This window comes from Polistes dominula, unplaced genomic scaffold (assembly GCF_049000335.1).
Source record: "Polistes dominula isolate Pdom_NZ unplaced genomic scaffold, Pdom_raw_medaka contig_33, whole genome shotgun sequence".
Classification (NCBI taxonomy): Eukaryota; Metazoa; Arthropoda; class Insecta; order Hymenoptera; family Vespidae; genus Polistes; species Polistes dominula.
In genome coordinates this window covers 246550-274144 of record NW_028300998.1, presented here as the reverse complement: position 1 = coordinate 274144, position 27595 = coordinate 246550, and the positions used below count along the sequence as shown (strand labels likewise).

Here is a 27595-nt window from a genome sequence, read left to right as displayed (position 1 = left end):
CCTCTTGTTAAATTCTAATAGAACGTATACAAGATAAACGACAAAGCAATTAAAATTTCATTTTATATCTGCAACTGAAAAAATCGGCAAAGGAACTGCGTCGTACCGTTTGGTTGCTTGTCTACCAAATTTTGATTTAACAAATTTTATTATAACAATTTCTTTCTTTTTTTCTAACGTTAACGTATAGTCTCTTTTGTTTTCCATTATACGTATAAAAAAAAAAACTCGGAGTTTTATCGGCGGCCTCCTTAGCCAAGCGTTCGAGAACATTCGAATCAATCGATCGACCTTCTACTATCTTATTCTAATGAATGCCAAAAAAATATTGCAATAATAAAAAAAAGAAAAAAAAACAAACAAATTCATAAACGGACATTCGAGAGATATTCCTTCTCGTTTTTATTTTAATTTAAGAAAAAATAAAGGACAAGAAAAAAAAGGTATTCGCGCGAAAGCAAAGTATGTAAACGTAAGCGATAAACGTTGTTGCCTTGAAAAAGATCGACCGTTCGATATAAAATTTGGACCTGGTCTACAAACGTGGGAGAGAGTACCCAAGACGAGCTTATTCTTACTTTTTTGTTCTTTTTTTTTTCTTTTTTTTTTCTTTTTTTTTCTTTCTCTTTATCATTACTCTCATTCGTCTTGTTTCCGTGTTTTATCATCTGCGATAATATTTTTTGAGATTTTGTGTATTTTTGATTTTGTTCCTTACCTTTTTGGACACTTAGCGAGGTTTGATTTTTCGGTAGTCTCCTCAGTGTCCTCGATCGCCATTCACCCATTACTATATTTCTCGATCGATTTATCCTAATATAGCAGATCAAACGCGATCGATCGTTTCATTTATTTTCTAGTTCACTCTCTCTCTCTCTCTCTCTCTCTCTCTCTCTCTATCTCACCCTCTATCTCGCCCTCTATCTCGCCCTCTCTCTCTAATTCGCGTTTTCTCTCAAATCTCGCGTTTTTATTTTTCTCTTTATTCGTTCCCATCTTTTTGATATTGTTTGTTTCATTTCTCAAGAGATCTGTGTAAGACATAATTATACTTTGATATTTTTCTTTAAAAATAAGATGAACCTTTTTAATCGGTTTATTCGTAATTTCCTACATCGTTGCGCTTCCACCCCTTCAACGTCGTCGACGATGTTTCAATTTATCGGCGATCCTACGAACGTGGACGTAATAACCGTTAAACTGTTTTTATTCTTAACGTCAAAATGCTATTCTATTGCAAATGTTTAATCACATTTCAGTGATAAAGCAAGCCTAACGGAAATCGTCCACGTTGGTGGATTGCTGGTATAATCTTTTTAGAGATTGAGAAATTATCTTTTCTCAATAATACGAAACGCGCGCGTCGAAGATACCGATTTTCATGTGTCTATGAATTCGGATAAATATAAATAATGAATAAACATCGCAAGTGTAATAAGACAAGGAATGTAGCCTCATTCGGCCAAGTAATTAGAGATGGAGAAATATGAGAGTGAAAGAATAGACGAACCAACAACTACCCGATTGAATTGCTCGATCGGTCTAAACCACTGCTACTTGGCACAAACAACAATAGATAGGACGCAACGTATGCACTCTGTGGTCTACCACGTAGCGAGAAAAGGCAAACATTCCTCTATTTCTCTCTCTCTCTCTCTCTCTCTCTCTCTCTCTCTCTTCCTATCTCTTTATCAATTAAGCTACTTTTAGTTTAATAAAGTTCGGCAAATCGGTATCTCGCGTTCGCTCTCTGTTCGACGGAGTTTGGAATATACAGAGATTCAGGATTACATTAAATGAGACCATTTCAAATAATCGTACCTTAAAGTAAAATGATATTAAAGTGGATATTGAAATCTCGATACGAAATTAAAACTTTGGAAAATTGACGACGAGTTGAAAGAAACAGCGATTGATATTACACTTTGAAGATTACTGATATATATTCTACTCGTAGAAACGTAATATTACGGCGTGTTCTTCTCTTTTGTTTGTACACTCTAGCATATTCTGTATAATATTTCAGTTGGATCGCAAGCAAGAAACTTGGTCGAATTTGTTGGTTCCACTCGTTGTGAAACGCACATTTCTTCGGAGTTACATCTCACGTAGATCACAAACTCTGTCGATAATAATATTCGAAAACGACGAGAAAAGTTTCCAAATGAATCGAGAATGATTTGTTTGGAAATGTATTCGTCGTATCGAAAAATTGCAACTAACGTGCCTTCTAAACTATCTTAAAAACTATGTTACTTTTACTCGTATTATTATTCTTTAATTCTTTTCCTTCTTTCTCTCTCACATTCTCTCTTTCTCAGTTTCCCTCTCTGTCATTCCTATCTTACACTCTCTCACTCTCTCTCCCATTCATATCGCTCGTATCGCTCGAATCGCTCGTATCGCGTTGAACGATTGCCTAAAATTGCATAGATAAAAAAGTGTTTTTGGTTAGAAATGAAAAAGAGAAGCGATTGAGAATAAGAAGAAAATCGTTCGACGCGATAATGAGGTCAAACGGAAAATACGATCGAAATCGAAGGCAATGTCGATCATATTTCTCGTGTTTTTTTTTTTGCTACCCTGGAAAGCGCGCGAAATATTCGAACTTATAGATTGCGACAAACGCGCGCTTTCCAATGTTTTTTTTTTTTTTTGATTCCTGAAAATAAATGACACTTTATATGGCAAATTCAAAGGCGATACGCACACACAAGTATGTGCGCGTATATAAATGTATACTATATATATACATATATATATATATAAATTCGTGTGTGCGCGTATAATATGTATATATATATATATATATATGTATTATATAATGTAGATATAAAATTTTCTGTATGTATGTATTGTATAAGTATAAGAAAGTTCATGCACACCTCAATCTTTCTGCCCTCAACCACGGTGCCGTGTAGCCTCTCACGTGCCCGGTCCGCGTCAGCACTATTTGCGAATGTTACAAAACCGAATCCCTGCATGCAAGGACAGACAAAACAACATGCATTAAACTCAACTTACAGACTGCCAGCGCTTCGCAAGTAGCCGACTGGCTGGCTCGACATTTCGCACTTTTGCGTATCCTCTAATAGGAAATGTTAACCCTCCTCCTCCCTTTCACAGTCCTCTTAGTCTTAAGCGATTTTACGATAAAAAAGCACAAGAACGATCAAGTGCGTGCGCCGCCTTCTCTCGTACTTTTCTCGATCTATTATCTCGAAGATACTAAAAGATCGAAATGTCGAAATACCAGCGGAGATCTGCGAGCGCCTCATACTGCTTACGGAGACGCACCAAACAACGTGCAACAAATAAGTAAATGTAAAATCATGGTAAAAAATCATGGTCATGGTCACATTAATCATCTCATAGTCATATCATACCATATCATATAATCAAATCGTATCGTGTCATGTCATTGTGATTATCGTCATATCGTTCGAATAACAGATTCTTCCTTGTACCGAGAGGGGGGGGGATGCGTGTACCAGAGAAAGAAAAATGAAAAATAAGTTGGGCAAAGGTAGGTTGCCATTAGGATCTTAATTGTTGGACGATGATCGAGACAGGACTTTACTTGCTAGGAAAAGAAGAGAGATTCATTCGTCGGTGTAGGCTTATTAATCGTGTCGAAAGTGCGCAATTCCTATAATAATATATCCATATATCCATATCCATATATATATATGTATAAATATCCGTCGAATGAAAGTAAAAAAACAAAAGTTTCGAAGCCGGAAGAAAAGAAAATCGATCTCGACACGCTCACACCACAATCATTAATGGTCGGTCGACCGAAGCAACAAAAGATTGATCCTTGATTCTTCTAATTTCCTTATCTTGACCTTATCTCGAGGAAGTAAAGAACTAGTATAACGTAGAAAAGAAAGGACAAAAAATAAAGTCGATAAATTCTTCTTTCCGATAAAGTTGGACGTTGTGGTTAGACGTAGAAAAGAGGAAAGCTCTCTCTCTCTCTCTCTCTCGAACGTTTTCTTGCCCTGCTTATAAACCTTTTTTTCCCCACGGAAATAGAACAAGGCAGAAGGAGGGAAAGCCCAAGATAATCGACTTTTCTCCTTTTAACTGTCAGTTGGTTAAGGGCGCGGTCTGATTCTCGCTTTCGACTTTGACGAATCGAGACGTAGCTTTCTCTCCTCCGAAAGAAGAAGCAGAAGAAGAAGAAGAAAAAGAAGAAGGAGAAGAAGAAGACAAAAAAAGAAGAAGAAGAAGAAGGAAGAGAGGAGGAGAATGATAGGCAAAACGTTGAAAGTTATTATTAACCGACATTTCATAAAACCGATGATAATCGATATTTTTCAGCGCTGAAAAGGTAGTGCATCGACGACGTCACGACATCATCAAGCTTCGTAATTACATTTTTATTTTACATATTCCATGAATAATAAACAACGAGTTGGCTTTTTTCTCACGTCTTTTCGACTCTTTTATAACAATGTTGAATAAACGAATAAACTTTCTATTGGTTTTTTTTTTTCTTTATGCGACGATTAACGCTCGAAGATATGAAAAATCAATGTCGGGAGTCAATGTTTTGAAGACGAATCGAAAAAGAATAAAGAAAAGAATGTTGTATTTAGTTGAAATTTACATCGACGTTGTATACATAGACCCTGCGTGCATTGTTACCACCTTAATACCGGATCTTTTTTCACGGCAATTTCCAGTCCGAACTGAAACTAGCAAGATAAAGCTTCTCTTTCTCTTTTTCTATTTTTCTTTTTTTTTCTTTTTTCTTTTTTTTTCTTCTTTTTCCCTCCAACTCTCTTCTTCCAGGCACTCGTATTTTCTACGTCAAGAGGTAGGAGTTCTCGTGACGGGAGATCTAGCGCGATTCGAGAACCTCTTTTAAAGGTCTTATCAGACTTTGGGAAATTGCGGCTCGTGGTAGGTACTACCGACATATCCTTGAGAAAATCCTACAGAAAATCAATCTACGCCATTTTTTGGATGCACGTCGTTCTTCAAAATATTAAAGACCAATCATTCCAATTTCTAGAGAGAAAAGTAGCGACACGCGCCTCACGTGTGTGTGTGTGTGTGTTTGTGTGTTGGAGATCGCCATCTTGCACGCCATTTTGTATACGCCATCTTGGGCTCCCGTGGCCGCCGCGGCCGCGGCCGCGCACTTCGAAAACGACAAAACGTTCTATGAATTTTTTATTATTCTTCTTAACGTGCGTGCGACAAAGTTTGATAAATATTTCCTTCGACCATGCGACCATCTGATTCGTCCCTAGCATAACTTGTAGTCAAAAGTGTGGCCTCTCCGTTAATGACCTAGCAATAAATAATAACGACGTAAAGGTGTTGCGATGAAAAATAGAAAAAAGAATCTTCTAAAAAAGTCAAGAAAATAGAATAGAAATATAAATATAAAAAAACCGAGCCGGGAGTTTGGTCGATCGTATCGCTTCATTATTTTCTCAGGGCCAATTCGACGATAAAAACAGAAAAATATAAAATTAAACAAACTCCTAATCGTGCTTTTTATTTCCTTTTTTTTATAGAATATGTTACACGTCAATTACGTTAAGCTATTTATCTTCATATTTAGAAATAAAGCTTCCTTTTAGTAATTATTCTTGTCGAGCAGATATCATTTTGTTTAGCGGATAAAATGTACTATCGTTGGATCGTCCGTAGTCGTTCGACGAGACGATTAATTGCTACCCTAACCGTGATCGATTACCAGACGTTTTCTTTCAAACAAAGTAGAAAAGGTCCGACACTACAGATCAGGCAAGGCAATTCTCTTGTTCTCAAGCCCCTGCCATTCTATTGGACGTTATATAAGTAAAATATACGTTGAAATATAATAATCGCTGCGATATATTATATACGTGATTATAATGCATAAAGTCTACCGCATATTAAATGAAATTAATCAATGTTACAACAACGATTTTTTTTTTCATCGTCGTTGGACATACGGGCTCTCATTGCCTCACTACTAACGAATCCATTCCGTTTAAAAGAAGAAAGCGAATAGTTACACGCATGTGTAAATATGACTGCTCATGCAAGCTCGGGTGAAACGATAAATAAGTAAGTACGATAGTAAGTAAGTAATTAAGTAAGTAAGTAAGTAAGATATTAAGTATGTAAGTAAGTAAGTAAGTAAATAAGTAAGTACATGATAAAGTAAATGATAACTGTCGATCAAATAATAATAATAATGATAATAATAATAATAATAGTAATAATAATATAAAAAATCGTAATCGTAATGTAAAAAAGAAAAATAAATATCAACACATCCGGCGTGCAGGTAGTCCAAGTAATCGTGAAAGTTCATCCTTCTACGTAGATCGAAGAAAAAAAAAGCGAGGTAGCGATAATAAAAAAAGAAAATTGTAAAAAAAAAAAAAAAATTGAAAAAAAAAAGGAAAACATAATACTTAATAATAATAGAATAAAAAGTAGAATAAGTACAAAGAGCGTAATAAATGTATATAACCAGAGAGTGAAAAAATTGCACTTGCACATTGCGGCATATAACTGTTGCACCAATGCCCGAGAGAGAGGAGGAAAAAGGTCTCGGCATTCGTATAATAACGCAATACAAAAAAGTACCAACGTTAATAAACATTCCTTATCAACCGAGTGAAGGATTAGCGGTAGCGATCGTATAGATTATGTCGCATATTAAATCGTAGACTAAAGAGCACCCCCTGGTACCACGGAAAAGGGGCAATCGTTGTACATACATTTTATCTCGGTTTCTTTCTTCGCTGTTTTACTTGATATTCTTATATTCTACAGTAGGACAACCATATAAAACACTCACAATCGTCGATAAGACTTGTGGGTGATTCTAAAATGATTGCTTATACATATGTGCATATACCACCGAATCTCGTAAGAAAAAAGTGCCAAGGATGATTACTTACAATTAGATAATCATTAATTAGTTTGGACATGGAATCATTATATTCACTGTTGTTATTATTACTATTATTATAATTACGATTAATATTACTGTTATTGTCACAATTACTACAACTACTACCAGCATCAAGGAAGCCAACGACCAGTGACTCGGAATCGCGAACGCTCCTTGTTATCGATTAGAATGCGCTACTATCCAAATTTCCTATTATTTCTATTTGTTTGCTGTTACTCTTTCTCTCCCTCACCCTATTTTCATTCATTAACTTTTCAAAGAAATTAGATGGAAAAATAAAGGAATTATAATAAACGAAAATGTTTGTTTTTTTCTTTTTTTGTTATTTTTTTGTTAATTGTAAGAAAGACGCGCGTGTGCGTATGCGTGTCCGAGTGTCCAGTATCCGTTTACACGGAAGAGCGTGGCGAATAAACAATAATTACCCAATTAATTAACAGTGAGGTGCGAAACATAGCAAGACAGAATAAAAAAGATATTAACACTACTTTCGCGTCGACCGGGTGTGTGAGCGTGTGCTTGTATTTCAGAAGAGACAACTATATTCAATGAACAACCAAGTCAAACAATTAATCAACCGTGTTGTTATGTAAGTATATATTATATATGCGCTATACAGTGAGTGCTAACACGGCAGGGACATTTTTGGAAAATGAAAAATGGTCAAAGGAATAAGGAAAGTGAAAGAGCTTTCTTCTTTTCAAAATTCAATATTTCTTTTGTCCCCCTAATATTTCCAAAATTATTCAACAACAAATTATATGACGAAGAATAAGGAAAAATACGCGTCGATATTTCTACCCTTCGTTCGTTCGTTCGTTCGTTCGTTCGTTCGTTCGTTTTTGCTCGCGTTTTCTTTTATTATTATTTCTCAGCTCGAATCGAATAAATAAAGTCACGTAGACGTCGGAAAAGGAGACGTCACATCATCATCATCATCATCATCATGGCGTGAACAACAATTCCCCCCTTCGTTTGATCGTTATTTTTTCTTCGTGGTAGTGAAGAACGCGAGCATGGCTCTCTTTTTTTAAGGACGGAAAATTAAATATGGAAGGACAATTTTCATTCGAACAGTGGATAAGTATATAAAGAGCAGGACATTGAAAAGTACTCGAAGTAGTGTGACCGAAGCTGCCAAACAACGATATAAAAGCGCACAAAACAATACGAGAGATTCAAGATTACATAATTAGTGTATGTCTGTATATACACATACACGAAAGAAAGAAAAAGAGAGAGATAGAGAAAGATGTAAAGGAAAGGAAATCAAAAACGAGCGAGGTACAAATTAACGAGATTAAGAGTAGTTTTTTATTTTTTTTTTTTTTTTTTTGCATTTCAAAGTATATACCGCAAATGATTTTTTTCCTTCCTTCTTTTATCTATTTTATTTTTTCCCCTCTCTGTCTCTCTCCTTTTTTCATATCTGTTCTCCTACATTCGATTCCATTTGTTGAAATATTATTTAATAAATATATTGTAGAAGATACTAATGCGTGAAAGAGACATTAGAATGAGGGAAATTCAAAGTTTGGAGAACATTTTCTTTGGTTTGCTATCTGAAGTTTCGTGAATGCGGATAATGATTTTCAAGTTTGGACGGGAATCGGATTAAAGATAACGGAACGAACGAGTCTTTTAAAAGGAATATTTGAGAGAATATAATGCGATCCGCCGAACGATAGTGAAATCGAAAGCAGCGTTCTCTATTCTAAGACACATACGTGATTAATAAAGAAAAAAGAAAGAAAACAAAAATAGAAAAAAATATAGATATAGGGAAAAAGTAAATAAAAGCATTGGCTTCACATTATACCTTCCACTCACCTAAAAAAAAGCGTGCGACTACTATTTACATATAATAATAGTAATAATATAATAATAATGATTGTAACAATTAAATATAGAGATACCTTTCGTATTATAACGTGTATATGCGCACATATCTATGCAACGAGTATAGTGCGCGTGTAAATATATATATATATATATATATATTTATATATATATTTATATAAATATATAGGCATATATAAGTTTTGCTAAATGCAGTATATTATATGTACGTATCATGCTGGTCACGTTGCAAGTGGATTAGTCAAGGCTCGGCGATCGCGATGGAAAATATGGACCAAAGGAGAGAAAAAAGGGGATAAGAAGAATAAAGATAAAAAATTGGAACAATTAGTTGATCTGCATTGTGAAAACAATCGATCACTCGACTCCCTTAATTGTCGTTTATTTATTTTCTCTCGTTCTTTGTACTTTGGATTTAATGATAGGGACAATTTGTCAGAACTCGTGTTCGGTCTTTAAAGAATCCTGCTTGTAATGAAAACTCGTAAGGATTAGGTTGGAAAATTTGTGGAATTGTTGGATTTGGAGAATAGAAAGGGTGATATAGGTGCAAAAAAGTTTCATCAAATCAAATGGGCAGGCATCTCCCGAAGAATTGTTCATCCGCGAGCGATAGTGACGCTCGACCGGAATCGCCAACCGTACATAATAGCTCGCCGCCCGACGCCGCCGCCCGACGCCGCCGCCCGACGCCGCCGCCCGACGCCGCCGCCTCTTTATAGACCTTATACAACCTTATGGTTGTACGCCGAAAACTCTAATACGAAAGTTATCTTATTTTCAAATTTCCAATACTTTTTTCAACATTTGTCACTTGATTTAACGAGCATATTGTACGAGAGGCGCTACGATCGATTCTATGTATAACCAATGGGAACTAAATAACGATAAAATGCGGAAGGCTAGCTAGTAAAAATGCAACAGCTCGTCTAACAACTACGAGAGAACTAACGCCATTGGTTATATGCCTATACATATATATATACGTATATAAATAATTATATATTATATATGTATGTACGTGTCTGTCACTGGGGCACATACGCAAAATTAAGAGCAAGCGTGACAAGATGACTTTCAACAACGTTTTTCCTTTCTTATTCTTTTTTCTCTACTTCCTTTTGAAATAAAACCAAAAAATGACTCGGAAATGATAGATAGTCGCACTTGCTCTCTCATTTTCTCTCTGCAGATACGTAGTTCTTTTCCAAAATGCTGCACTTTATTAGGGATGCCACATTCCATTTACATTGACGAAGCTTTCGAAAAAAATGTTCTTTCTCTTTTCCTTCCCTCACTCTTCCCGCACGCACACAAATCCAGACAAACAGCAGGCACACGCGGACACGTACGATCTTACTATCTCTCCCTCTCTTTCTTACTCTCTTTCGTACTCGAGTGAACTCTGACACTCATCAAAAAATATATTATCCTATGAGCCTTTGCAAAATACAAGGAGAATAAGACGTATGTACGTTAATCCTGAAAAATGAAGTTTAATCAAGAAAATAAAATATATTGAACGTTTAATTCTTGATGCATTTCACAAAGGCAAATAGAAATATATATATATATATATATATATATATATATATATATATATATATGTATGTATATGTATACGTACTTAAAATATATGAAAATATATATTATATATAATAATACGATGGCAACGCTCTCTTAAAAATAAAACAAACTAGAATGAAATTAGTTAGAAAAGTGATTAATTTCTAGTGGAAAATGTCAAAAAGATGTTCCCTTTTCCTAATTTTCGATCGTCTCGTTATCGAAAGAAAAGATTGTCTTTATAAAAGAAGGTCGTCGAGAAGGATCGAGCAGGAAGATAAGCGCAGACCGGTTGCACGGGAGTTAAATTAATCCCCGCCCCCGCCCCCGCCCCCCCCTCTTAAGAGTACTTCCTGAGAGAGGCAGAACATGGAAATGGACCACTTTGCGTTCCATATTCGGTCGATGATTGGTCGTTACGACTACGGATGTACCTTGCTGTCGACTTCCCGTTCGTCGCGTTGCCCTGACGGAAGCTTATTCGATCATTACTCGGCTCTTTAATCTACGTCTAATAAGTATGATTGCCTTTTATAAACTTCCGATTTGCTTAATCTTTACTTTAACTGGCACAAGAGAAAAGGGCAAATCAGTCGGAGTTAGTGGAAGTTTTTTCGACCTGAACGATTTGACGATTTGACGATTTAACGTCGTTTATTAAACGACATCCGAATTATCTTAGTCGTCTTGGGACTCCATTTGCCAAGAAATTGAGAAAATCGAGAGAAATGTAGAAAGAGAAACCAATCATTTTGCTACTTTTGCTCGAGAAAGATTAAATTCGTATCGGTTGGAAGACGTGGTAATAATAATGTTAAGCTAACGAAGAAAGTACAACAAGGAGACGAATTTATAATGCGAACTTTGCACGCTTTATTACACAAAGAGAAAAAGAACGGGAAGAGAGAGAGAGAGAGAGAGAGAGAGAGAGAGAGAGAGAGAACACAAAGTTTGTCGCGTGAGTAGCACGATTACAACGGCAAACGAACAATCAAAATAATAAACCGCGTTTAAGGGTTACAAGCAAATAATACATTCGTGACTATTCATAATCCAAGGCGATTTGTTCTATCGTCAAGTTACGATCGGTTTCTTCCCTTACTTCATTTTTGATAGAAGAAAGTTGGATGAATGTAAGAAAAGAATTTGATAAGAATCGGTTGGAAAATTGGGAGAATCTTCGAGAAATCGGAAGAGAAGAAAAAAAAAAAAGAAGGGAAGGAAAGGAAAAAGTCGATAATCGATCGGCGAAGACAACTCGCTATGAGTTACTACGTCATAGCCTGTGCCGTCAACGCGGAGAAATATCCCGTTGGTAGAGCGGTTTTCCTCGCAACTCTCCCCGGCCTCAACTTGATGAAGTGCACTCGTGTGTACTTAACGCAAAGACGCCGAGTATGCAGGCTCACCGGATGCCGCCTGTCGGCACAATGTATTACTGCGGATCTTATCCAGACCTCTGTCATCCATATTGAAAGCTATTTACATAACGTTTCCGAACCTTCCGCGGCACGATGTGAAACCCCTACCGTTATCCTCCCCGTTATCCTCCCCGTTATCTCCCCTTGATCCTCTTCCACGTCATTAGCCGTGTTACCTACACTTTTACACGACTACCGATTCCAAGATTGCCAATAGTATTGCTTTCATCGTTTCGATTTCGAGACGATTGAGCGCGCAAGAAGAGAACGTTGCCAACGCGCTGAAAAAGAAGGAAAATAAGCAATAAGAAGATGCAGAGCCGCGAACTAAGGATTATTTCCTTTGGAGCGCATGCTCTCTCACTTATTCTTTCTTTTATTTTAACAAGTAACTTTGATAAGAAAAATGGCAAACGTTTGCCGCGACGCTGCACCTTTACTGAAACTCGTCGATCGATCTCTTGGCGATCCAAAAAGAACAAGTTAGCCGACATGAAAATGTTTAAAATCACATGTGAAATGAAAATGAAGTCACAATCGTATTGGAGAGCGCTAAGATGATCGATCGAAGTCACTGAAATTGTTCTTCTTAATAAATATAAGATTAATAGAATTAAATGTCCGAGGACGGGTTGAAAGGGGTGGCTCGCAGCCTAGAGATCGACGTGAGCTTACCTTGCTTCCTCTCTCGTTAAAAATGATTTCCACGTCGAGGATCGGGCCGAATTGCTGCAACAAAGGCAAAAGAAAAGCAAGAATTAAGAGTAAATATTTCGAGATGATAGTATCCTGGTAAATAAGTTTATTTGAAAACTCACCCCGAACATTGCCCTTAAATCGGGATCTCGAAAACGGAAGGGTATATTGCTGACGTGAAGGCGCTTAGGTTGGCCCTTCAAATCCGTGGCTTGCGTTACAGTGGCCGGGGTCGTCGCACCGGAAGTCACCGGCACGAGAGAGCCAGCTTCGACTGCTCCTTCTTGGCTTGCCTCGTTTCCTCCTTGCGTCGCAGAAGATTGTTGTCCACCGCTGTTGGCCGCGGCGGCGGCCGCTGCAGCCACTGCCGCCTGAAAGACCTCCGACTTTTCGGAGATAAATGGATTCCGGAATATAAATTGTTAGAACAAACTATAATGGATCGTTCAATCAAAGTCCTTGTGACTATGCGTTCGTAACGCGCTTTTAAAATACGATGAAGTCTTAAATATAAATTAGAAGTAATAAGAATTAACCGAAAGATCTGTTTCGCGGACAAAGTAGATTCGCTTCGCGACATAGTCGAGTGGAGTAGGGCTGAAAGTGGTCAGCCCAAGTGGTATGCCAGGCTTATCGCGCTTGGACTACTAACGAGCCCGAAGCAACACGTTCCGGCCGCGCGTTCAAACAGAATTTCAAGCGTTAAGACTGACAATGAGTTTGCTTATAACGTGACGATAATATCTTAAATCCATTGGTAATGCTCGGCCACGTAGATAATACGTAGATTCTTATCGAGTTGAATGTTCGGAGCGTAATATCTATAGGTTAATACCGAGGAACCGTTATAAGAAACTCTTGAGTATGGTTAATCTAGAAAGTGATGCGTCCTCGGAAAAAGCCTCGAACGCACGAACCACCACCACCACCACCACCACCACCACCACCATCACCACCATCACCCCGTGCGTTCGAAATAGAACGAACGAGATCGAGCGGGATTAGTTTTCGAGCGACCTCGCTGAGCGATATCGTTCGACGCGGCAATATATCCTTCCTTTCGAGAGCTCGCAAGAACGTAAAACTGTCGTGCAAACGGCGCTGCAAAATCGGGGACACGCTTCTATTACAACTTTACGAATACGTGTAAAGAATAATGAAAATGATAGGAAACGAACGGACGACGATTCAGGAAATCCTTTTCGAGACTGAAGCGTATGAGTTACCCCCTATCGAGATTTACTTATGTTACATTCCTTCAGATATCAAATATTTTTCTACTACCCAATGACTCGTTTTGAATTTTCTTCTATCTAATAATGCATTTGAATCTTACTTACGATGGCTTGTTGATCGACGCCATTCGGCGGCGGAGGTGGACTAAAACTGGCTGCCGTTGGTTGCCCTGGTGCCGAAGGATGTGGTCCACTCGTTGGGGCTGCTACTTGGGCCCCGCTTGGAGGAGCCTGCTGACCCGCTCCGCTATTATCTTCTTTAACCGGTACCGGTGGGGGTGGTTTAACCTCGCCTGCCGCCCCGGCTGCCCCAACAACACCCGCGACACCGTTTACCGGTGGTGGGAAGACACCCCCACCGTACGGCGCAGCCATTCCTGTCTGCACCATATGCTGAAACGCGACACAAATTTCTTCATTATTCTTAAATACTATTTGACCTTATTTACGTCGGCAAAGGATAATGACCGGGGTGGATTTGCGAGCAAAGACGATTACGTTCACCGTGACCGTCGCGAGGACGATACACTTTTGGCTAGTTTCCATCGGCGCCTCTACCTCAGCTCGACGTACGATTAAATACCAATATTTTTCTTTCATATAGAAGAAGGAGATAGAGAGGGATCAAGAGGGAGAAAGATAAATGCGATAACATTTAGTTGAAAGATGTTGCACGTCCGACCACTAGCTTCCTCTCTAAATATGTACCTGCAATATCCAAGAGTAGTTTTACTTCTCCCTCGAGATAGAAGCGAAAAGAGTATGCCTGGAAAATGGCTCTTTAAATAGCCGCTCAAACTCGAGCAGGCTAGTACTCAAGTTGGAATAAATTAGTCGCGATAAATCACCTTAAGGTCGAGCTTCCGTGACTTTTTTTTCTCTCTCTCTCTCTCATCTAAAACCTAAGTTTGTACGGTCCTTTTCAATTGCCCGCGTTCGTTATTGTCTAGGTACCAAAAGAGAAAGAGAGATGCAGGCAAGAAAACTAGTTGGCTACTTCTGGCGACTACTTTCGGACGTGGATTAACAAGAAACACGTTCGTCGTCTAAAGGAGATTAGGAGGACGGACACGGTCGTTCATCTTATATTATCGCCGGTTATCCGGATACAAAGAAACCGTAGACATTTGCATATTGGCGCAGAAGGTGGCACAGAAGGTGGCACAGAAGGCAAATAAACATAGAGGGTGTGTGTGCTAGGTGCGTGTAGTCGATCGATGAACACAGGAGGCACATGAAATGGGAAATATCGCCAGGCAAAATCGTTCTCGTCGAGAGCAAAGAAAGAAGCGACGAGGATCGACGATTTTTGCTTGCTCGTAGCGGAATTAAATAATTGAGATGGTTAGCAGCACGCATACGTCAGCCGTGTATGCAAGTACGCGCGCGCACGTATGCTTCGCTTCGTTTCGCATCGTGTGAGAAATGATCACGAGATACGGAAGATAAAATACGCGATGGCACAGTTACGCTGCAAAAAATGTCTAGTCGATCGTTACAAATTTCAATGATTTTTTGTAGAGACCGAATAACGAGAAACTAGCCACTTGCACGAACGACAAAGCTATTTACTGTGAACATTAACGATCTTGCGCATCTTCCTCGCGTATCTTTCTCGAGAACGACGTACTTAACTTTTAGATTTTATTGAAGCTAGCGAGTGGGAGGAGAGGAGGATGCTTCGGAAGATTAACAACGACGCCGACCATGCTAGTTTTGAATATCTCAAAGCATCTGGCACGCGATTAAAACGAGCCACTCCGGTTTCGTTAGGAACGCGGCCCAAAGGTCGTCCACGACTTCTATCCTTGACTTTCCGCAAATGTATACGTATATTCTTTTTCCTTTCCTCTCGTTACCGGTAGGATAGGATTCGCCGATCCAAACAAGGACGAGGGCGAGGGCGAGGGCGAGGACGACCTTAAATCCAACTATAATAACAAGCAGAAGCAGAGAGATATATCTTCCTCTCCCACCCTCCCCCTTCCCCCCCTTCCTCCTCTCTCTCTTTTCCAGAGTTACAGTTGGGGAGGGGCGCAAATTGTTCTCAATTTTGTTAACGTAAAACGAACAAGAAAATACACGAAGGCGAGAGCCAAAGAAAGAAAAATAAATTCCAAAGGTGATCGAATCCAAACGGTAATGAAGAAAATCCGTGTTGATCCGTATTAAAGTAGCGCCGTTTCCAGCGACCCGATTACATTTATTCATGCTTTAGTAATTCTACGCTGTATTTGTTCATACACGTCCAACAACGGATATTTGTTTCGATGAAAACCATTCTGAACGCATCCATTTCTTTCTTTCTTCCTTTCTTTCTTTCTTTATTGAAAATACAAGATACGTTGAAACGATCAATTATTTCTGTTAGTTTTTCAAACGGAAAGAAAGAGTTAGAAAATATTCCTATTTTTTTTGTTGTCTTCTTTCTCCTTACATTCTCGCAGCACAAATTTAGCAATATTAATTTAGCAAATTCGCATAAAAATAGATGAAAAGCTGTAAATCCAAAGGAAAGATTCAAAACTGTTTAACGAAATGTAGCAACGGCAGCAACGATAATTCACGCGATTACGTGAATAACCTCGCCGTTTAACGATCCTCTCATATCCCGGCTACGACCGATTATTGCAATTTTGTCGTCGAGATTCTCATAAATTCGCGAGGAAAAAGAAAAGAGACAGGATCGTAAGACAGACCGAGCGAGGGTTTCCTTCCGGTGCGCGTACGAGAGAAGAAACGTCGACGTAATAAGATTTTGAAACTGAGCCAAGAGAAAAACCGAGACTATTAATAACTCCCTTAATATGAAATCATTCAATCTTAATCATAGTCCACGGTCGGCGACTCGTACAACCGAGTTCTCCCAACTGAATTTAAAGGAAATTCATTTAAACGCAACTCGGAAAAGCGCTAAGTACTTGAATAATATATCAAGATCAAACATCTCTCAAGGAGGAAAGGACAAGATTCGTTATTCTTATTGTTTTCTTGCCACGATATTAGTCAGCGAAGAACGTTCAGAAGAAATAAACGCGGGTTATTAATTAACTCATAAGCGAGCGATTCGATAACGTCCGACGTGGTAGCACGTGCTGAGAGAGAAAACTTGGACGAGAACTGTACGAGAGAAACGATTGAAATTCTTTTCCTTTGGTTATTCTTGAACTAGAGACTCGAGACCGAGAGCATTCCTCAAATTTTCTTCTCGTCCTGCCAACCAAGGTCTTTCGAAGCGATTCGAGAAACACTAGTCTAACCAAAGTTATTATCCCTGTGGAAAGAAGAGCACGGAGTCTCGTCGTTGCGAAGTAGTATTGGCCCCCTTCCTACAAAGGGAATCCTCCCTTTTTCCCCATACCAACTAAGCTCTCTTAGCAAATTTTCGCTCTGTTCGGCTAACTGACTTTAATCTTCTTTTAAACGATAAATTTATAAAAATAATACAACATATAAAACGGAACTGTGAAATAGTCTAGCGCTGTTATTCGGTCGAACGAAGATAAAACTCGGAGAAGAGAAAGAGATGATCGAGACGATAATTTCGCAAAGGCTCCTTTTCGCAGGACCGTTAGTACGGAGCCATGGAACGAAGGGATCGTAGACGGATTTTGGCACGGAGCCATCCTCTCTCGGGCACAAAGGCCCACGCTACTCGACGACCGTTTGCCCGCCGCCCGCCGCCCGCCGCCCGCCGCCCGCCGCCCGCCGCCTACCGCCTGCTGCCGCCTCCGAGGGGTCATAAAGGCTGCTCTCCTCTACCTCCCCCTTCTACTACCGATTCCTACTATCCGAGCTACTCTATAGAGGCCGTAACCTCCAAAACGTGGAGAATCTTTTAACTCCGATGGGATTCTTTCCCAGTCGTCGAATTTGGATGTTTCGCTACGCGTATCCTCTCGCCTTTCACTGCCAACCTTGTTCAACCAATTGAAACCGCGATCTTACGTGTTGCGCTGAAAAACCGCAGTCCGTCAGTCTGCCGGTCGAATCGCTATGAAATATTACTCCTCTCCTATCACCTCGATAGAATTTTTCACTTTAACGATATCTAGGAGTTTCAGGTAAAAAAGGGCTTATTTTTTTTTTGCCGATCATTTCAAAAGAACTAGCAAGAGGAAAATAAGCTGGTGCGTCTCCATACGATATCCTCAGAACGTATGGCGTATAAAACGCGCGAGCCGCTACGGATTAATGCGAGTAGACTCGCGATGCGTGTCGTGACGTCACTTCCGGCCAATCAAAAACCATCAACGCCACGATCGCATCGAGCTGTTGGTTGGGACGACGCAATAACGGCTATGATGTAGACTACTTCAACTGACGACGACGATAATGATGATCGCGCTAACGTTCAGCATAGGCGATACGTTTATTCGCCAAATTTTTCCACGCGCTTCATCAGCGACATTGTTTTATCTCCAAACAATTCTGTGATATTGATTGGAGTAATTATTTAAAATGACGTTCTTTAAAATGATTTTCAAAAAAAGAGTTAAGTTACTCTTCTCGAAATATTTCAAGAACAATCGAGATCAAAGAGACAATTCTGATTATGCGGGCCTAATCGTTCCAATTGTTCGACGTCAACTCGAGGAACGAAGAGAAAAGGGAGACTACGATAAGCGCGTTGTAAAAAAACTACTCTTAAGGCAGAGTTGAGCTTCTGACAGAGTGTCGTTACACCCAATTAGTTTCGTTAGCGGCCTTCAGGAATTATCACGCACAATAGAACGTTGCGACACGAAGCTACGAGTTTTCTGTTTTTCCGGCGAGAAAAAGTCGCAACTTAGACGCAATTAAGACGCAACTAAGACGCAACTAAAACGCAACCTAGACGCAATGTAAACATTATCAAAAAGGGAAACAAATAACATCGGAAACAAAAAATAGGAAAAAAGTCAGAGCCTCTTCTCTATCTCTTTCTATTTCTTTTACTATTCGCTCGTCGAGATGTCGAGAGCATGACAGTCTTCAACGACTAAAGTTTGAATTATTCATCAACTACACACATGCGGCTTCCGATTGGTCCTTACTTCGGGAGAAATTCATCGCGCGCATGCGCCCCGCTTAAAGCATTTTAATGAGGTACGCTTATTCCATGTGCATGACAAGAAGATCCTGCATGAATCGAAATGATCGAGGATCCTTAGAAACACACCTATTGCGAATGAAATTTTATTCAGAGGGCAGATGTTACGAATCGAAGGGAAGAGATGAAAAGTTTAGTTGGAAAAGAGCCGCTGGTGGTGAACCTTTCAAAAGACAGCTGTGCGTTTCGAGCAAGGAAATTGGAGCCGCGTGGTGCGCGCTTTCTCACACCGAGAACCCAGCAGCAGCAGCAGCAACAGCCGCGCAAGGAGATTCGTGCGAAGCTTCGATTACGCGAAACGATCTCGAAATCGATCTCTACCGAGTCGAACCCGATTTCTAACTCTTTGCCCTGCACCGAGATACTATAAAAAAAAAAAAAAAAAAAAAAAAGCAATGCTTCCTTCGCTCTGCTTTTACTCGTATCATACTGATATTCGAGTCAATCGATTCGTATCAATTTCAACGAGCGAGCGAGCGAGCGAGCGAGCGAGCGAAATAAAGTCCATGAAAAGATATAGGTATGTATTTCGCGTTTGATATTGATAACCCTCGAATTATCGGAATTTGGAGGAGCCGCGCATGGAGATATCGAACGACCTTTCGACCTCGTCATTTCACCTATTTGGACAATTTGGAAAATGTAACATTAGTTTATTTCTCTTAAATATAAGGAGAAAGGGAGGAGACGAAACGATTTTATCAATGAACCTTTGAGTCGAGACTCGCTGATACAATCTTCGACGGCAGCAGGCTTGCGAGGGAGACGGACCGCTAGAAGGAGAGAAGAGAGAATGATAGGGGAGAGAGACGTGCGTACGTGTGTTTACGTCGACGACAAGAGCTATTCAGAATGCGCGCCGTCGAGTGTGCGCGTCCTGAGAAGCAAGCAAGGCATGCACACCGGGTGTGTCACTACGTACATGGACGACTATTTCTTCAAAGGTACAATATATAGGTGTATGTACGTGTGACCACGCGAGACAACATCTCTCTGTCTCTCTCTCTTTCGAGTCTCGCCTATCGACCGACCGTCGACCGACCGCTCCGATCGACGTTTTCAAAATGAATAATAACGACGCCTGTTAAATTTCCTTCCTCTTTGACAACTAACTCGATCGATGTTACACGCATATGCAAAACATACGATCAATAGCATCATCAACTTGGATATTGGTCGATTCGAGTGCGTTTCTCGCGTGCTAAGATTTAACGCGCGAATTCACGAATTTCACTTTAGTCGTCATTTAGATGTCGGCGTGGAATTTTTATAATCCATCAACGTTTCAGAGAAATAAGAAGCCTAATTCCAAAAAAATGATGATCTAACTTGAACATAAAGACATTACAAGAATAAGTAACTATATTGACTCGAGATTAGACTCTGCTCAAATAGTTTAATCAATTTTCCCTTGTTATCCAGTCTTGTCGCTTCTTTTATCGCTTCTAATGTCAACATGACAGTTCGAAGAGAAAAAAACAAATAAAAGCATATTCCAAATGAATTTCCACAATTCCAATTTGGATGTAATTTGTACTTAAATAAGGTGCGTTATTTGTTGACATTTTTCTATCTTTATCGTTCGCGTAGCTAAGGGATCGCAACATCGATACCTACGCTTTTTTAGTCGGTTTCATCCGCTACTACGTAGCGCCAATCTTAAATAACATTTGCCTTTTAATATCGGTAAACTCGTAAATGTTCGTAAACAGGCGCGCGCGCAGCCCTTCGGCGAACGCTCCAAATAGATCGACACGTATTTTTCACTAGCGAGACGCCTCCAGTCGTTTGCTCAAGAGAATTCAAAGAAAATTCTACAAGGCGGAGAAAACAGGCTTCTGATACGGATAACCTTTGAGATGACCGCGCCTCGTTATCATCACCCGTTATCAATATCAGGCCTTACTTTTTTCAAATTGCCTTGCCTTGCCTTGCCTTGCCTTTCCTTCCCCTTTCCCTGCTCTCTCTCTCTCTCTCTCTCTCACTCTCGAGATGAAAATAATACGATTTCGAGAGGGGAGCAAAAAAGAAGCAAGGGAGGGAGAGAGAGAGGATCGATACTCGGAAGCTTGGAGCTCCGAGCAGAGGAAAGTACACGACATGCTCCGGAGGAAAATAGAAGAGCGGGGAGACACGTTTTCTTCCTCTCCCTGCAATTTTTCGAAAAGAAAACTCAAAAAATGACATATGTATTTATATAAGTGCAATATATTCGGAAGATATTTGATTAGTAGGAAAGATAGGAGGAGGGAAGGTGGCAGCCGAGTCGAAGAGTCAAGTCCGGGGAAAGAGAGGGTGGCGCCAGGGACGGATGCGTGGGTGGTCCTGGACGACTCCGAGAGAAGCTGCGACTAGCCCGGTACGATCGATATTTACACCGCAGTGCCGCGGCGCCCTACACATAGAGACCCTAGCGACGAAAGCAAACACTCCTTCAAGATAACCTTCTTCTTCTTCCTTAAGAAACGTTGGAAAATCGAGCTCCTTTCTCTCTTGCGTCTTCTCGATTCTGGCGGTACCAGCATCTCTAATATTGTGCCAATGAAAATAAAACAGCCCGCATCTCTCGCTAGACCGAACCGACGAAAAATCGAAATATCGAAGGATCCTCTTTAGACTCGTCAAATCGGTCAAGTTTGAGGAAAAATATTTTGGCCACTCTACTATCATCCTATCTCTTTTCTCTTTTTCTCTGACTCAGCTGTGACTCATCTATGTCTATTTACGAGCAAGCTTCGCAAATATTTACGTAGGTGGCAAAGCCATATTTCTCAAGACTGTTGCTTTGTGTTAGAGTGCCCAAATTTTCGGACAAAATACTCATCTTCTCGTTACTCGAGCGTTTCCTTTCCGTCATAAAGTATTTTGCTCGAAGACTAGCAAGGCAAAAGAAAAACAGACAAAGAAGTTGGTATTTTCTAGAGTTCGTTGACAGCCGTCAAACAGAAGGGGAAGTGCGATCTCAAAGACTCGAACAAAAGACTCCTGTAATCGTTATCTCGGTACTTATCACGAACAGCTGTTCGATGCAGCTACTATGAAAAGGATCTTTGACGTATCGACGAAGCTGATTCTGATACGCGACTGGTGTTCGCGAATGAACAACTTGTTATTCAATCTACTAGAATGAAAATCGATTCGACGCATGAATCTCTGATGCGCGGGAAGTACCTACTCGTGAAGAGGCTGATTTACGAGGCGGTTTATGCTCCTATTATATTTTGGGGTTTGCGTGCGAGCAAATAAGATCGTAAATACAGAAAGAGTAAAGGAAGACATCGAATGAGTCCTATTATTAAGGAGAAACGATATTCGAGACACCAACTTTTACAGAGACGAAAAGGGAACGTTCCGATTGTTCTATGCAATTGATTTAAGCCTACTAATCGTTATACTATACTTTCGGCCGGAAATGGAAATAAATACAAGCGCACTTAAAAGTCGTGCAGGTTTAAATACTCTGTGACGAATGAATAAGCTAATTCTTTCTGTAAAATAAACGATACTGCTTATAGGAAGAAGACTTTGGTTCGAGGGAAAATCTGAAAAAATGATAAGTAATCGCTCCTCTAAGGGTTTACAAATAAGAAGCAAATAAAAGAGTTGGTTGATGGCAAATCTAACAATAAGAGAAAAAGCTTATTTGGCAAATCTTCCCGGCAGCCCGTAGTTGAAGCAACCGACGAATTTCGAATAGCATAACCAGTTTGGTCCAATGCAGGTAGGTAGGTAGTCGCGGCTCTTTCGATAAACATGTTCGTGAAGGAAAGCCTGTCTCTACATCCCAAGGCTAGTACTAAATTCTTCGTTCTTTCGCAGATAAAACAAAAGAAACTTCTTTTCTAGCAAAAATCGAAGATACAAAAATCTGTTGGGTTGATATTTAACTTTGTTTCTACGCATCTCTTTTTCTATCTCTTCAACCTATCTATTAATCTCTATACATCTTCTTCTTTTTCTACCTCTTTTACGTACAAGTATCTGATTTTTGTGTATATTCCAAAACGAAGATAATCCGACAATAAAGCTTTTATCGAGTTTGTTGAAATATTCTTTTAGCATGTATCAAAAGCAAGGTCAAAAGTTTTGTATTTTCTTTTTGTTTGTTATAAGTCTGCGCATTTTTCGATTGCCACTTAAAAATTCGAGCTAAAGCGTATGTTATCGATCTGGAAAGAGCACGTTCCAAGAAGCAGATCTTTCTCCTTCTCTTCCCTTGCGTACGAATAAAGATCTTTCTATTCCTGAAATAAACTCTCCGGGAATCCACGATGCGTCCTATAGCTTTGGAGGCACGCAGTCGACGAGGCGTCCCTCTGTCCGCGATCACGAAAGCGAGACTATCGCTCTCCCCGCCGTCCGTTACCCCCCACCCCGCCCCGCCCCTCCCCACCAACCGCCAACCGCCCCACGTTCCTTTCTTATTCTTGCTTACACACTTACTCACTTTCTCACTTTCTCTCTCTCTCCCCCCACCGCTCATACTAACCTCAACGATGCCTTTGTTGGCACTGCCAAGAAAGAAGATGAGAATAAAAAAAAAACAAGTCTCGCGCGTACTCGTGAATGAAATAAAACGTACGTAGCCTATGTTTACTAATGCTAATAAGGGATATTATAAAAAGTCCAGTAAATAAATGAGAAAGTGAACAAAAAAAAAAAGAAAAAACTGAAGGAAATAAAAGTGTTTACAAATAATTGTTTGCCTCCCGCCAAAATGTTGTACTTGAAAAAAAGTGAATAATAATCGATTCATTTATTTTCTGTCTATTTCTATTCCATTGTAGTAAAAAATTTGGAAGAGATAAAGCAAAAGACGATTGGAACATAGAACAGGACTAGACGTTGAAAGCGCCATCTGGTGAAGTGACGCCTCGGGAGAGCACGTCGGTCATGCCGAAAGGCCGGCGCAAGCTTTCTCTCTTTCTCGCACTCGAAAACGTTTCATTTCCGCTTCCCGAGGAAAGGCGGAAACAACGATTTAAGGCAAATAAACAAAGATCAAACTTACAGGGTAATACATCCCTTGCGGAGGAAGGAAGAACGCCCCAGAGCCCCACAGTTTGAGGCCGTTTTGCTCCACCGTTGTGCGAACAAAAATCCGTCACTGGTAACCTCCGGACCTCCGTTTCCCCTTCTCACCCACCTTCCTCTTCCCTCTTTCTCTTAGATTCTCGATCGGTTTCTATCTACTTGACTGTCTACTTGGTGCGCGTGTATTTTCTCTTCCTCCTGCCCCTTCAGGACAGCGTGCAGCCACGCGAATAGAAAATCCTGTATTTCGTCCGGCTTCCGAAAAATAACACACAACACTCAAAAGTATCTTGCTCGAGAGAAAGACGCGGCGTCGTCTTCGAGAGACAGAGTGCGATGCGATGCGATGCGATGCGATCTCTCTCCCTCTTCTTCTAACTTCGCGCACGCACTGGGCGCGCGCGCGCGCGCCAAGGCAATTTCTCGCACGCACCAACAACCGCGTACGGCCGAAGAGGAATTGCCGAGGAAGATGAAAGCACGATCCGGTCCGCAAACGATCGGAATACGCAAGCAAAGAATCTTTCCTTCTTCTTTGTCTTGGCTCGTCAAACTTGCTCTCGCCCACTCTCTCTCTCTCTCTCTTATTTCTTTCACTGGTTCGGTTCGCTATCTACCGCTCTATTCGTCGTCGTTGTCGTCGTCGTCGTCGTCGTCGTCAGTCGTCCGTACAAATCTAGCAACAACCGCCACCGTGCGTGGTGCCTTTATGACTGACTCCTCGCGTATCCACCCGTCGCCATCACTGCGCTCAGCGCCATCTACTTGCCAGTCGTCGTAGTACCTCCGACGGTAGTCTAGCAAATCAAACGGCGCGCTTTTCCTTGCTACGAATATACCCGGTGCTCGAATTATATTTGCCGAGCTTGAGTTTTTTTTTTTTACCAAAATTATTTGCCTACCATTCTATATGTATTTTCAATGAAAAAATATCACTGCTTTTTATAACAGGGTCTCAAAATTGACTAGAACGGAGGTTGATCAATAGGATCGTGATACATTCTCCAGCTTGAGAATGGTTAACGAGGAGGGCACCGCATATTTTTAGAACTACAGCCGTACAGATGGATCCTCATACGTTTGGAAGTTGCATCTGTGACGCACATGCGCCTGCTCTCGTCGGCGATCCCAACACTACGCCATTTCAAATCCTGTCTTCTCCTCGCTCGCACCATTTTGACACTATAAATGTTTTATGTCCCCTACCTCAGCTCCAAGGGTTAAAGCAAAAGAGGAGAGGAGAGGAGAGGAGAGGGAGGGAGGGAGGGAGGGAGGGAGAATCAATTTATCGAGCTAAAGGAAGAGAGATATATAAACTCCTTTGACGTGGATGTTGCGATCGAGCGTCTTTTTACCCCAGCCAGCTTTCGGATCTATCTGAATTTGTTGATACATTATTGAAAGCTTTGTTTCTATGCTATCCTCTTATGTTAGTTCGAAAATAGAACTAACGTTATATCGCGGCAAGGAGATCGATTTCGTAGGGAGTTGGACCAAGATAGAGTCGATTTATCCCCTCCGAATGTTTAAACATTTATCAACGGGCCGAAATACAAAGAAATAGAATATATCTTTGTAGATACTTGTCATCTTTGAATAAACGTCGATTATGTTCTAAGGACACGCGTAACATTTTCGTACCGCAAAGGAGTAGTAGGGCCATCGACAGGGACTAATATGATTTGAAAGCATTTTCTATCTTTCTCTATTCCTCCCATCATGAATGAAGGGGAAATACTGAAGTGGCGTCTCCATGACAACTACGAGGGAGTAGCAAGTTGAGTGCAGAATCAACTACCGATCTCTGACACCATTGAAAACCATCTACCTCTTTGTCAGGATGAAAAATAACTTTTTTAAATCGTCCATCTTAATAACTTGCCTGCCCCAGTCGCAGATGAAATAACATTTTCTAAATAAATGGAAAAAAATAAAGGCTCTTTCTTTAATCAATGCTAGGAAAATAAAATGAAATATATCTACGAGTATACTGGCGGATGCAAGAGAGTGCGTTTTCGTTCTGAGAAAAGTTAAAGGTTACATCCCGAGGCGCGATAGAAATAAAGTTCGGACGAGTGGCACTCGATGACAAGAGTTGCCGTTTGGATTCTCGAAAGTCCCTTCTCTCAAGCTACAGCCCCCGAAAGAAGAAACGCGTACTAAATTTATCCTCGAGCACGATCGTCATTTTCAGCTATTCTCTCTCCTCTATCTCTTTTTCCGTCTTTCTCCTCTACTCCAACTATTGCTTGAGAAAGTCTTCCTTTATAATATTAATATTTTCTTATTTATCAGTTTATTAGTTTATCCAAATTGTAAACAATTAGCTGAATGCTATTTAATGAATATTTTTAAATAGAAGGAATAGTTGGTCGTTTTATGCTCATCTTTTTTCTCTTGGTCTGTGCTTTCCGAGAGATTACGTCACGTCATGTGTTTTTTTTTACTTTACTAACCATATCCAAACTTTGTCTATTTCTCTAAGAATACGTATACGGTGGTAAGCCTCTGAATAATATGAGGAGAGTCTTTACAGGCGCATAAACATTTCTTCTATAAACACGAGAGAGAGAAATTTTACGATATCTTTGAATAATCTTAGAAGCACATTCTTTTTACTTTTCAATTACAAAAACATTATTTTCTTAAAATGCTACGAATTCTAAATCTCACCGAAGTTATAATATTTTACTGACCATTGAAATCATTCTTTTTTTTTTTATTTTCAAGGAGAATCGCGCGTATGACGAGGATTTACCATAAATCAGAAACAGATTTTTTCATAACCAACGGAAGAGCTTATCCGATGAACTAATAGGAAACTACCATATCGACGTACACTATTTTCTGATACCGACCAATGATAAATATATATTTACAATTTGATACGTTTATATTATTAATAATAATAATAATAAAACATTAAAGGTATCCAATATTTAATCGCTTTTTATATTTTATTAATTCTATAATTAAATTTGTAGTCTTAACAAAACTCATGTATGATTCATTTAAACGTTGATAATACAGAACACGTAATACTGTCGGTAAGGCAGAATATAATATTGGTCTCGCTCGATTGTGCTACTTTCTATCGAGCAATTTGATTTTTATATGAAAGAATATGCACGAATCGTTGATACTTTATCATAATCCATAAAAAAAAGTATAAGATATCCATTTATGGTTATGATATGGATATGAGAGTACGCTACGATCTTGTCATTTTCAATGATTAAAAGGAACTCAATTTGTAATGGGTAAATGCATTGGCGCGAAAAAAGAAGAAAAAGGAAAAGGAGAGAGAGAGAGAGAGAGAGAGATACGATATACATGTAACAGAAAATGGCTACCGCCATTATTTGAACTTTACCTATTTTCAAGTAATTCTACATAAAAAAACAAATGAAAATAAATTGAAGAAAAGTATTCATTTTTGAAAATCTTTCTCCCAAAATACTTACATGTGTAATATTTTCTTAGTAAAATACATGTACGTAATGAATCCGAGCATGTTCAATGAAAAATAAATGATAAAAAGCAAATATGCTGGGATTTTAAAAAATCCTATGCTTTTAACGTTGGAATTGTTAATTGTCGACATTTATTGTAAAATTCGCAAATATTACGAAAAAGGATTTTTATTCGTTGGGAATTGTTGACCTTGATCGTTACCACCCGGTCGGGACATTCTTTTTAAAAAGATAAATCTGGGATGAACGTACCCATATTTCCATATTTAGCTGCTCCCATTCATAGT

General features: G+C 39.7%; 1 protein-coding gene and 1 long non-coding RNA gene across 16 annotated transcripts in view; both read right to left on the bottom strand.

Moving 5' to 3' along the window:
* LOC107064489 (RNA-binding Fox protein 1) overlaps nucleotides 1-14388 on the bottom strand; it is a 35818-nt gene extending 21430 nt beyond the window's left edge. For 2 of the 15 annotated variants that reach the window (XR_016176937.1, XR_016176938.1), the window contains exons 1-5: nucleotides 14178-14382; nucleotides 13815-14102; nucleotides 12597-12860; nucleotides 12454-12507; nucleotides 2886-2978 (exon numbers count right to left, since the gene is read on the bottom strand). Coding sequence is in view for 11 of the 15 variants with exons in the window: in XM_089173612.1 (XP_089029738.1) it covers nucleotides 2886-2978; nucleotides 12454-12507; nucleotides 12597-12860; nucleotides 13815-14102; nucleotides 14178-14309 (831 nt within the window). In the remaining 4 variants the exon portion in view is untranslated. Of the gene's footprint in view, nucleotides 1-2885; nucleotides 2979-12453; nucleotides 12508-12596; nucleotides 12861-13814; nucleotides 14103-14177 lie in introns of all 15 variants that reach the window. The other 13 variants (XM_089173608.1, XM_015317193.2, XR_016176939.1 and 10 more) reach the window with 12 other exon arrangements.
* Nucleotides 3600-10375, bottom strand: LOC149032192 (uncharacterized). The gene is made up of 2 exons (XR_016176949.1): nucleotides 9483-10375; nucleotides 3600-9443 (listed from the first exon to the last, which is right to left on the bottom strand). It is a non-coding gene; the product is annotated as an uncharacterized LOC149032192 (long non-coding RNA).
* Nucleotides 14389-27595: the final 13207 nt, after the last annotated feature.